The sequence below is a fragment of the Amyelois transitella genome, chromosome 11 (genome assembly GCF_032362555.1).
Source record: "Amyelois transitella isolate CPQ chromosome 11, ilAmyTran1.1, whole genome shotgun sequence".
Classification (NCBI taxonomy): domain Eukaryota; kingdom Metazoa; phylum Arthropoda; class Insecta; order Lepidoptera; family Pyralidae; genus Amyelois; species Amyelois transitella.
In genome coordinates, this window is record NC_083514.1 from 3,494,745 (window position 1) to 3,508,187 (window position 13,443).

Genomic DNA, 13,443 nt, shown 5'->3' on the forward strand with positions numbered 1-13,443 from the left:
TAATACCACCACACATAATGTATCTTTTTGACGGTCGGTTAAAAGAGATTCAGGTAGTCAGGCTTTTATATTAAGTCTACCTCCGCAACCTTTGAAGACAAACCTAACCCATATACGATCGTGGTTTTCTGATGCCACGACATAACATTGTGTAATAAAACTCATCATTAATACTGATTACTTCCAGACTACCAATGATGTTCTTTCTCCTGGCGTTAATACCTAATACATCCTCTTCTTCATAGAATAGACCACGGGGTGTTCTCATGTAACCTTAATTTCATTCCTCTGTTTGATTTTCAGGCAAACTGGTTCAAAGCGCAGCAGTACTGCCGGTTCCACGGGATGCACCTGGCGTCTATCTCTTCGCAGCAGGAGAATGATAAGCTGGAACAATATGTCAAAGATTCTGGTAAGCATTATTATGACGATTTCTACTTTGTCAAATTTTAATTCACATTGGAACTTGGAAAATCATCTCATTTAGTATATTTGATAACCAAAAAATACTTTAGAGCTTTAATAATATTTAAAAAATAGTTAAGTACCCTGTTCCCGGGGGAGTTTTGGGAAATCTTCGTACTTATTTCTTAATTCTTGACACAATGATGTCAGTGTTTCCATAAAAAAATTGCTTCTTTATTGTGATTAAATAAAAAAAGTTGTTTATAGCCTTGAAATTGTGGTTTTAATATTCATCTTTTTTAATCTGTTAGTGAAACGATTTCATTTTTACGACAGACGTAAACACGGAGTCCGCCGACCCTCGGATCCTAAAATATGATTTCGATGCAATTTGAGAGCGCGCCGTCTAATTTGGCTGGCGATTGCACGCGCCGATGCATTCAAATTGACCGTTTATCATTTTGCAATATTAAGTATACCTACCTTCCATGTCGGCAATTTTGAAAAGGACATTGCTACTTCATATTTCCCACTACTGCCGTAAAACGACAATAGTTTGGGCTCCTCTCTACAATGGTGAGGATAACACTGAGAAAAAGGAGTTCAAAGACGACAAAGGGAATAGTATAATAGACCTAGTGAAATAGCCATGATCCAACATGAGTTAGGTTACTCTGGGTGACGCAAGTCAGGCAGAGTCACTAAGTAACACCTGACTTATCCATTCCATGACCATATTAATATCTTCTCTAAGCAGGACACAACCGGGACAAATAGGTTTATTATCCATGCTAGTAGATATTTCAGGATATTAGCTCTTAAAATTCCACATTTCCTGAGGATTTTACATACCAAGATTATCTTCCATTCCTCTTTGCTTTGCCATCACCCCTATCCTACCCAAGCAATGTACACAATCAACTAGGTACCTATAACTTTTTTTTAATCTCAAAAGTGACTCACATATATATTTTTAATGTATTTTCAGGCTACGGACGCGAGCATTTCTGGACATCGGGCACAGATTTGGCCGAAGAGGGCAACTTCTTCTGGATGGCCAATGGCAGGCCTCTCACCTTCGTCAACTGGAATGCTGGCGAGCCCAACAACTTCAGATATGAAAACGGAGAAGAAGAAAACTGTCTAGAACTATGGAATAGAGACGACAAGGGGTTAAAATGGAACGATTCGCCGTGCTCGTTCGAAACCTACTTTATATGTGAAGTGAGGTCTGATTGATGAGTGAGATAGTAAGCTAGTGATGCCATTTTGAGTGTTAGTTGGGTGAATTTAAAGGCCTGTTTAGATGATAGACTATAGCAATCGTAAGATTTGCAAAATTTGTTTTATTTTTCATTTAATTGATTTAAATGAATACATACAATAAAAACATATACATAATATTGCGTCTATTTCCCTTGAGGAATATAAATTTTATTGTGTGAAATATACAATAATAAAATCGCACTTTAGGGGAACCCTGAAAATAAATTACATAATTGATACATTATAGTTTACCTAACTTTTTTATCATTTGCGTTCTTAATAAAATAAACTGTCCCTCGTCTACTAAGGTCTTTAAATATCCTTTAAAAACGATATTATTTAATAATATGAAAAAAAAACAGTGAACTACAAAATGTTATGTATGCTGTAATTTGGATCTCTGAGTTACCATGTAATTAGCCCATGTTTCAGACCCAAAAGTTACCATTATTAACTACATAATAAAAGTTGTGTTTTTACTTAATTATAAGTAAGTTCGCGCAAAAAAAAACGTACTTTAGTATTTTTTGAAAGAAACCAACTAATGATAGTTGCATGAGTGTTGTGAATGATTTCATGAAAAAAGTATGGGAGTAACAATAATGTGACAGAGCCATGATAGAAGGCTTTTTGTAATAAATAACAAAAGGACTGGATGGATTTTATGCGATTTTCATAATGATGGTTTGAATTTATACGAGTAGGTAATTGATAATGCTCTTCTACCCAAGGAGTTCTGAGGTAGACGGCTAGTGTAAGGATAAAGTGGTCAGTATGTTCTGAAGTACTTAGGATTATTTAGAACAGTTATTTATTTTTACTTCAGTGATTAGGATTTTGCTAGCTTAAATTCTATTTTGACTGAAATGGAGTGTCAATAGTATGACTTGGAGAACAAAGTAATTAAGGAAATATTCTTCAATTTATGTTGGGCACCCATCTAACTGGCACTTTATATATATATGAACTGGTATTTGTAGATTAAGCAGCCTTAAAATTTTTATTTAAGGGAGCGAAACCCCGAAAAACTCCTAGTATGTATGTGTACTTTATTCATGTAATTCTTATGGTGGTCACATCATGCTCACGAGATGTATGTAGTCGCCTTCAGAGAAATATACAATACCAACGGGTGGCCACCTTTTACTGCACACAGCTGTATTTGTAAACTTAATAATACGAAAGCGAAACGCAATCAGTACAGTGGAGTGAACACGATCACATACGAGGAGCCTCCGAGAGTGCTCCGAAATAATCGCTCCAGGACGATGTTCATAGTCAAACTTAGGTAAACTGCAGTTACCTTAAGCATAATGTGTAAATAGTTTTAAGTTTAATAAATCGATACATTTTTCTTTTTCGTTTTAATTTTTTAAGAATATAAATACACATAGTAAGTTACAGTCAATGATCGAAGGACTAAATCGAACAGAAAAGCGTCATACCCAGGTTCAGATCCTAATTACTATTTTTCTCCTATTTCTGATCTCCACATCACTCTGATAAGAGTATGTAGCGGAAGCGATGATTCGGCATTAATTACATGCCGTAAAAAGATTAGAAATGTTAACTTATGGTTGAAAACTTAGAAAGTTTAGATACGCTGAAAATTTTCTTCTAGTGCAACTAGTTGTTAAGCAATACCTGTCTAACGTTGTTACATAAATCCTCTTTCCGCTTTATTCTTACAACTCCACAAATCCTGTAGGAAGGCTCTATAAATCCGAGGCGGGCGCGTCATTCATTATGCATCAGTCCAAGTTTTAGGACAAAATGTAGCAAGGTAGATGTGTGCGGAAAGCAATTTATTTTGTATCTTTAGTAACTTGTATCTAAATTTAGGACGTAACTTTGATGCTATATTTAATCAAAACCAATTTTCTTTTTTGAGAAAATGCTATTTAAATAATCAACAGTACAAAATTTCTTAAAATCCACAGCGATGTTATAGGATAGGTGCGAATTTGTTTATTTATTTGTGACCTCTTACAGTTTTAAACCACACAGGACCTATGAAATTTTGCATACATGTACGTACATACATATCTAGTTTTGAGTAAGGAAAAATAATGTATATACAATATGGTATTATTCACGCGGGCGGAGCTATGGGCAGGTGTAAGTATTTTATAAATCTGTAGCGATAGATTCAAAGCTTACTTGATAGAAGGTGAAGCGCAGTCAGAGTAAGAGAATAGGGAAATGGATATAGGATGAAATAAAAGAATTAAATTAATATTCAAGCGTATAGCAACAAACGGGCCAAGAAATACAATAAGATTGACACTTGTCAAACTGTCATTTTTTCATTTTACTTGTCCGCCGAATTTATGGCAGGACGAAAGAGTTCCGCGTATGAGTAGTGATATAGGTTGTCCGTTTATTACTAAAATATAATTTTATTTATTATTTGATGTATTTACAATTAAAACTATTAAAATTATTATGAAAATCCCTACAAATCTAAAATTCAATCCTCAAGAAATAAAATATAAATTTTTAAATTCAATATTAAATATTCAGAAAGGTCCACTAAATAGTGCATTCAGAATGGCAAGAAATTAGACGTTAATAGGCTTTGATGAGCCAGTCTGCTCAACGAGCGGAAAATGACCACTTAATGGGGTTACCTTCGAGGGAAATTTGTTTTTGCATACATACATCAAGTCTATGTTCAGTTTTTAGCCGTGATTGTCGTGACCACTTCTTGTTAAATACAGTGCTTGATTTCAGTTAACGTAACATAAAACTTAACAAACGGAATGCATGGGTAAACTAATCTTCCCATCTAGGCTAGTTTGTAACAAATTCTAGTTACTTCGACTTACTACTTATTCTACTTCAGGCGCAAACTACACTTGTTTCCGTAGCATGGCACGCGCGACGCTGTTTTTAACGCGCGAAACATCGCTGTTTCGCTTTTTATTATAACGTGAAACGGGACAGCGATAGTTTATCGCAAGAAAAACAGCGTCGCGCGAGCCATGCAGAAGAAGAAGAAAGAATATGGGCAGAAGACGTGAAACAAGAACTTATTAATATATGTGTTCTTCGTGAAATTTTCTGAATAACCATAGAAAACTTCCAATAGAAAATGTTTACTCTAATAAGAACTTAGGTACTATTTCTACTCTCCACACAAAATGACATTCGCTGAACGCTTTTTAATAGTTAAGCAAAACATTATTTCCTGTTTTGCTTCTTTGAATGTTCTTCTAAAATAGTTTGACAAATTAAGCAAAATTAAACGTAACAATATACCAACAAATAAAAAAAATAACAGAGAAAAGAGATGAATGGAGGACGCTCTACTTAACTCCACCGACAAGACTTTTAGCTCTTAAATAAAAATCTCCCACATAAACAAAAAACTACATAGAAAAGACTTAGGTTAATTGGTATTTCCATGTGAATTGTTGTTCAGTCTTATCTGGCAAAGCTATTCTAGCTAGTAATTAAATACACTGCGAGTAAACTCTTCGCCGACAGTCTAATAGCATCGCCAATAAAACAGGGTACTTTCCCAGTAATTGTTTCTTCATAGCTGAAAATAAGTTAATGAAGGTATTGCGTGCAAAGTAATTATGGAGCTCACCGTTCGCCCTGCTTTTATTCTGTGTTTAGTTTCAAATTATAATGACCTGGGCTTTGTTTTGTTAATCTAGATAGACTGCTCTTTCGATCGTAACGGCCTTTTTAATGTACCGATATCAGCTTGCTGTTGTCCGCGGCTTCCCGTCTTAAAACAAAAAAAAACTGACCTGCATTATCCTCTTAGAGGGGTGGAGGAAGAAATTATTGTATACCAGTTTTTAAATTGGACCAAGCCAATTACAATAAAGTAATAGTTTTGGCTTCATTTGTCATACATAGATTCCACATAAGTAGTGAGTTTTTTTGGAAATTGATTAAAGTAGTAGTTTCAATACTAATTTTATATGCCTATAAATATTTTGGCATTATTCAATTAAAATTATTAGAACAAGGAATAAACTCACTGTAATTAAAAATTCTCAATTAGATTCTGGTCGCTATTATGAAAACGATGACAATCGTAAATGAAAATTATCTTTTTCAATTTGAATAAAAGTAAGGCTAAAGTGCAGTCCGACGACAAATGTAACTTCACCCCTCTTGAAAGGCAATAAAATATCATCGGTTTTCGCAATAACACCGACTTAGCAGCAGATTACCTTCTCAGAAAATGACTGTCGATTTTGGTGGCTACATAATACAAGGCTTTTCGTAGCAATTTCGGTTGATTTGAGAATTGGAGTACCTGAAACCTTCCACATTCTCTTTACATAGTAATGTATTCATTACGGCGTAGACAGAGCCAACAATCTCGGAAATACTGAATGGTCACGTTGAGCTGTATCGCTTAGTTATAAAATTGAGATTCAAATAGTGACAGGTTGTTAGCCCATTGCAAAACTTATTTTTAATTCCTACTTTTATTACATACATATATTATTTAACATTTTACACTTAATATATTTCCATATATCAGTTGTAAAATGGCCTGTCAAATAAATTTTTTATAAGCCTACGCTTAATTTAAAGGGTGCATTGGTCATTTCCTTTTTAGGGCGGGAACTTTCCCTACCAAATTATACACCGGAAACAGGAAATAGGAAGGGGAGGAATATTGCCCCTTTATCGCGATAAATTGAGTAGTCCAGTCTGTTTGAAAAATGGAATTTCAATTTTTTTTGTTAAGAAAAGTGCTGATATATAAATAATCACGTCGGAGGTATAATAATATTTTGGACACTTCATCCACATTCACACCTCTCTTCATGGAAGCTCGGCGGTTTCGGGTTCTGACCTTTCGGTCTATAACTTAAACAGTTTTTGACCGAAAGGTCATGTCAGGAAACGGAAACTCCTGTTAATATGCTACCGACGCCTGACGAACTTTGCAGAGAACAAATGTATTTCTAACATTTATAGATATATGTTTTTTTTTAATCTGTGCTTTCTTTTCTTTAACGTAAAATTTGAGTAAGGTTTAAGTGTGAGACTTACACCAAGCGCGACAACCACGGTGGCTATAGTACCTATAAAAAAAAGGTTACGTTCGTAGAATACCATGGTAAAGGTCACGGAACCGAGATAAATACTAGGAAGATAATGAATTGCTAATTCCATAAAATTTTGCTAGAGTGACGCATAATGAGTTTTGATACCGGGACAGTCTCGCCTCAATAGTTTGGAGGAGTTACGAGAGAACCCATGTCAGGGTGGCAAATACAGACATGTACCAAAATAGATACTGCAAATATATTAATTCGGCCTCAATGTAAACATTTTTGCAAACTGTTTCATGAACCTGTTAGATTTATCTTATAAAAGTAAGTCAAAATAAGAGATCAACAACATGTACTAGTTTTTTCTATGTAGTACTTTGATTATGAGCATCTGCACAGACTAATAATAAGGTTGCCTGGAAGGGATTACAATGTAATAACGACATCATTTATATTGCCTTTTTGTTAATTGTTAATTGGACCTGTCATGCTGTGTATACGCGTTTTTGGGTCTCAATCTAGTTCAGAATGATGAATGTATTTTAAAATAAGTTTTTACGATTGTTACCTATTGTGTATGCCTTGTGTTAATAAATAAATATATGGTGCAACAAAGAGCAAACTAAGAGTTTGGTTCCGGATTGGGGTCGAGGATTATATAGGTAAGTCAGATAGTATTTTAGGTACTACTGGGTCTTGGTCATATGAGTTACTCTGTTGACTTCACAGTAACAAATTGTTTGAGTTTAAGCTTACTCTGTTGACTTCACAGTAACAAATTGAACTGTAGTGAACTTCGTGATCTATTGCGATGTATGTCCGTGGTCGCAACGCACGTGACTGGTATTAATAAGTCTGCATGTGCCTGCATCGCCAGCTACGTTTGAATATGGAATAATGCATGCATTTTCAAGTTAGTTTATGTTTGCACCATGTTTGCTCATAGCAATGTCTGAGCTAGGAATCTAGTTTTCAAGTTATATACCTATGTCGGTAAACGTGAACATACAGAATGAATAAAATTATTTTTAATGCATTCGTCCTTGAGAATAATGAAGTCTTATGGGACTAATAGTAGACTCAACTACAATTTAAATTTTCTCGAAAAACTCTATCAGAATATAAAATTTAAGTCAATACATTGCCTTCGTTTCCTAGCTAGTAGAAAAAATACTTCGCAAAGCTACCTATTTTTGCCAACAATATAATACCAACATTTTAAAAATAATTACATTTTCCAATTTTAAAAAGCTTCTATACTGGTCTGGTAGGGAAGCAAAAACATAGTGTGTACCAACTGTTTCTCTTCCCATGCAGATTGTAAAAGTCTATCAAGGGAAAACTAACAAACTTGGAATAATTGTTTTAGGCGATGGGCTTTCACTATTTCAATCTCAATTCGGTCTTTCGCTTACTAATCTATAGAAGCGATATCCATTTGTTTAGCGAACCACGTATTTAGTAAAATATTGCGAAGCGCACAATATGAGATGGCTTCTTGCCAGAAGAAAATACCCACCCACATTGCTGTTAAAAAAAAGGTTAAAAAAACACTTCACTATGATATAAACATGTTTGGAATAATAACAGTCATGTTCATACTAATTTTTGACGTAGATGAGGTATAACGTACCAATATTTTATAACATTTTCAAATGATTGACTTTCGATTCAGATGTATTGAAGTGTTTGATTTTATGATAATTAGGTATTGATATTTGATATACGTTAGAAATCACACAACCCTAGATACGATGTACATATGGTGCAGACAGTGTGCATTCGTCCACGAAATATATATTTGTAAATTGACGTCCGGTGAAAATGCTGCAGTGCATCTTGTTTCGCGGCTTTTCCTACATATGCGCTTTGAAGGTGGTAGTAAATAAAATTAGATTTAAGTAATGTGACGCCAATAAGTTTTGCCTTGTATCCAATTTTGAAAATAGACATGTACCTAAGTTGCCTTAAACAGTTTTACTAAAAATTATTGTTTTTATCGAAATTAACGGAAATTTTTGAATACGCTTTTGGAACTGCGGGCGTCCTTTACTAATGTACCTATAATACCCGAGATCGCTTGTAAAATAAATACGTTTAGAGAACAAACTAGGACACATCTTTAATACATCGGATATACCCTCTTATATGGCCTATATAGTGGAAAGCCAGGTCTAATAGTCTGGGGAGCGATAAACATGATGTATGTGACACCTCGGGCAGCACTCGACCTGCAAACCGCATATAGGCTAGTGTGCGCTCCACTAGCTGTCTATTTGAGAGGAAAGCCATCGGCAGGTGTTAGTACAGGTATTTGATACTTCTAATTTAATAGAATTGCTATTAATTTGTTCGTCATTCTCGTAACAAAAGGTAGTAGGTCCATTTGATTCTTTTGCTTTTAATATGATTATGAAAGGATAAGTTGGTAAATGATATCGCACATCGCAACTATTAGTTTGTTTGTAACATGTTTCATTATTTGACAAATTGAAATTTCATTGTCAATTGTTTTAACGAAGCCCCTATTACACATTAAGTTTGACTGACAGATTGCACATAAAAAAATTATGATTATGTTAGTATTTTAAGGTTAAAAAGTTAATAAAGAAGAAGAAACTAATTTCAGTAACTGTTAACTATAACACTGGCCACGAGACACCTAGATAAATGATAATGTAATTTAGCTTGGACTACAACTGGCAGACAACAAAGTTATAGCACGCGCTATTTACCAGACTCCATCGTACGTAATATCCTGGTTCTCGTATAGCACTGCACTAGATTCCCGAGAAATAGTGATGGTGCAAAAATAAAGTTATATAATGGTTTATTATATATCCCAAATAAAACTATAATGAGAGAATAAAATTATTCCATAGTAATCATATGTCAATCTCTGGCATCGCACCGAAAATGCGAAGCTGTTAAATAAATTTCGGAATGAGATGCACAAAGAAAATGTTATATGATAGTACTATTATGAATTCTATACTAATATTACGGATACGGATACTTATATTACGATATATACTCATTGTGTATGAATGATAAAGTTGTTTACTACAATTTAAAAATAAGTTCCTATAGTATCCTAAAAATTCAAACTAGAAAATATTCATAAAGAGTGTACAACATTTTATGTACTGTTGTCAAATTTAAATCTAGGGATGAACCCCTCAAACCTAGATGATCAACTTTAGAAAAAAATATATTTTAAAAATAGGACACAAGGTAGTAGGTCCATTTGATTCTTTTGCTATTAATATGATTATGAAAGGGTAAGTTGGTGAATGATATCGCACCTTGCAACTATTAGTTTGTTTGCAGCATGTTTAAATGACTTTATCTCTATGCTTTCGGCAGTTCGCATCTCCGTTCGCCTTTCATTTGTTCGTTGCATTCGTTTCACCCTTTTTGCTCTCACGCCAGAGAAGCCTGTCGCTCAGGCTCCCCAGGACCGACTCTCAAAAGCTACCGATGTATACAGCATTTCTATTCGTGCCAGCATTGATTTCCATGTTGGTAAAGCTAAATAGTTGATACGAGTAGCTATTAACATTTTATAAGAAAAACTATCGGTAATAGAACGTTCATTATTATCAAATTAAAGACCCACAACACAGTACAAACATTTTGACATAAACGACAACACAAACAATACCCAAAATACAGCTTTTAAAATTAAAAATCTTTGTTTGATAAAAACAAAAGTCCTAATTATTTCGAATTTAAATTTGTATCAAATAAATGTAGAAATTTCTGGACCAATGTTGGTAAAATTTCTACAGAGATTGACTAGGACTCTATAAATAACTTAAGCTTTCACTTCTGGAAGTTCCCATTGGTGAACGAAAATGACTTTGTTCATATGTTTAGTAGATCTTCAATCTTCTCGAAATTTAAAAACACCTAGTTGGAGTACAAAATGTGTTACTTTATTGATTTTTTTAATATAATCGGATAATGCACTTCAAAGAACAAGTATAATATATGACTATGTACCTATCTATATTTATTTTGCAAACACATTATTCATTGAAAGCATGACATTATAGCATTCATCTTAGAGAACCACTACCTGCGGTTCTACTAACACTACAAACTATAACAAAACATGTGGTAAAAATATATCGTAAGCTCAAAGGTCGTAGTTTTGCAGCAATAAGCTGAGTGGTGAGCTTATGATACATTGTGTGGCGCCGCCATTGACGACGAGCTTTTGTCACACGCTTTCTTACTTTGCCACTGGAAATTCTAGCTAGAAATATAGGACGTAGTGAACTGTTGATATACATACATATATGTTTGAGATTGTAAAAATGCCGTGTCGTGTGGTTCCCGTTATCAAAAGGAATAGGACCACTCCATCTTTATCCCATAGATGTCGTAAAAGGCGACTTAGTTAGATAGGATTAAGTTTTCTACTTATATCCTCTTCATTTATTGAATCACTTCAAGTAGGATTGGTTCGTAGCACTCTCGTAGCAAGTTCGTAACACGTAGACCTCGTAGCGCGGCGTAGACAATGTTGATCGAATTATGTTTGTCTATTTGATCGCGTCGATAGAACATACGTTTGTCTGTCTGACTGTACATACATAATCGTAGTATTACAAACGAAAAAGATTTGAATTTTTGTTTGTATCTTATCCTATTGGTAACTGAAATATTTAGCAACAAAATTTTAGAGAGAGAGAGAGATCTTTCTCTCTCTCTAAAATCTTTATATATTAATTTGTTATAAAATTCATTTTAAATTGATTCAAATTCAAATTCAAAATTTTTATTCATTATTATAGGATATTATTATATCGCTTAATAATTGTCGTATGGTTTAACAACTTGGTTGACGTCAAATAAATTACTTAAAAACTAAGTTTACTGCCGCTTCCAAGGCGTCAGTGCAGAAGAAGCGGTAACAAACTGCACTGCAGCATTTTCATCAACAACGTCAACTTCACAATATTAAATTATACTTAGAATAGAATGTGGACGGGAGAATACATTGTTCACGGGAGATTTATATATTTATGAGATTTAATATTGAAAAAAGAAAAAAAAATATATATATATATATATTATGGATTGCCAATTTTAAAAAATGATCATTAAGGAAACATTTCAATGTCGAGGTGAATCTGTTAAATAATCAGAAAAAAATACAATCAGTTATTCAGTAAATACCGTAACAAGTGATAATCAATAGTCGCTACCTACCCTTGGGGAAACATGATGGTATGCATATAGGTACATATGTTAAAAAGTAATAACACTAGAATTGGGAATGGCAAGGTTCCTTGAACTCGTTATCGACCCCAAACTTGGACCTGTAACCTTTGAGGTCCATGAATTTTGCATGACCCATACCTAGAAAGCGTAGTACTGTATAGTTATCCGGCATCCATACTTACGAGAATATTATAATGTCATCATTGTTTTTCCTTTTCACGTGGTATATAATGAACCGATCTTCTTGAAATTTTTCGTATATATATTTAAGAGTCTGGAGAAGGACATAGGGTATTTTGTGGGATTTGCGAAAACCTGTATTTTGAATATTTGAATTTGAAAAAATGTTGAATTTGAATTTGAAATTTTGTAGATTGCGTTAAATTCGTACGTGTAGGTAACGGTTAATTTGTTGCTTTTTATAGGTGGCGCTAAATTTCTAAATTCGCGCAGGCGAAGCTGCCGGTAAAATCTAGTTAATTATAAGAATTCACTGATACATATTATCAAATATGTATCTACTAAGACAGAGTCAACAGTATCGAAAGACTGAAAAGCCACGTTCAGCAGGAAGGTTTAATGAAGACATTGTGATTTAGACATCGTGATATAATGTGCATTTTCGCACGATAATTTACTTACCGTAAGAGCATCTTTTAGTTGATAAACAATGGAATTCTTACCCAGGTACTCTACGCGGTAAGCCATAAGTACCTTTAAGGTCACCGCTATTATTCATTCTAAAAATGGATAAGTACCTTCTCGAAATATTTCGGGCGTTTCTATAAATAAAACTGAATGAATTAAATTAAGTTCAGCTGCAATTCAGGTCCGATGTCTTTGAAGGGACAGTCAAAATAAATCGACGTGTCAGTACCAGACACTCGGGAATAATGCCCTCAAACTGCGTTTCGTGGTCTGTCGGAATCCCAAAAATAAACGGTTAATTAATCATCAATATTGGAAAAGAAAAATATTTTTATTTCTGTTTTTATTTGTATCGAATAATATTTTTAAGACATTTACGAAATTTCTAGAACATAGACTAATTTTCTGTGTACATGTCCCGACGGGAATAAAGGATCAAGAACTGTTTTAGGTAGTAAACTTATAAAAATAAAAGCCTTAATTGTAAACATTAACGTACTAAAACGTTGAAGTTATCTATCGATCTTCAAAGTTCAGTAACCTAAAAATATCTTCATTAAAATAAATGAGTAATGAAAATAGTTCCAAAACGAAAAAATGGTACTCGATCATCGAATGACTCTTCAACCCCTAAAATCCACGAGCCAAGTTAATCTAAATGACACGCGGTGTCATCCAACCTCTACACACTCATAAAACATCAATCCAGTAAAGGTCGACCCAAATCGCGCCCTGCAGACAGGTATTCATAAAATGGCGTCATCGGTGTGTATAGAGACGATCGGCAGGTGGAAAGGTTAGGCGCGGGGTCGCCTGCGCCCCCTGACCTTTACGCCGTCTCCCGCGAGTGTAATCGCAGGTT

The 13,443-nt window shown here is 34.3% G+C and overlaps 1 protein-coding gene across 1 annotated transcript in view; it reads left to right on the forward strand.

The window, feature by feature from the left end:
- The window catches only part of LOC106134923 (uncharacterized), a 57,379-nt gene extending 54,375 nt beyond the window's left edge, over window positions 1-3,004 (forward strand). The window contains exons 5-6 of the mRNA XM_013335066.2: window positions 304-412; window positions 1,394-3,004. Of these exons, the coding sequence (XP_013190520.2) occupies window positions 304-412; window positions 1,394-1,644 (360 nt within the window). The 3' untranslated portion in view covers window positions 1,645-3,004. The remainder of the gene's footprint in view (window positions 1-303; window positions 413-1,393) is intronic.
- Window positions 3,005-13,443: the final 10,439 nt, after the last annotated feature.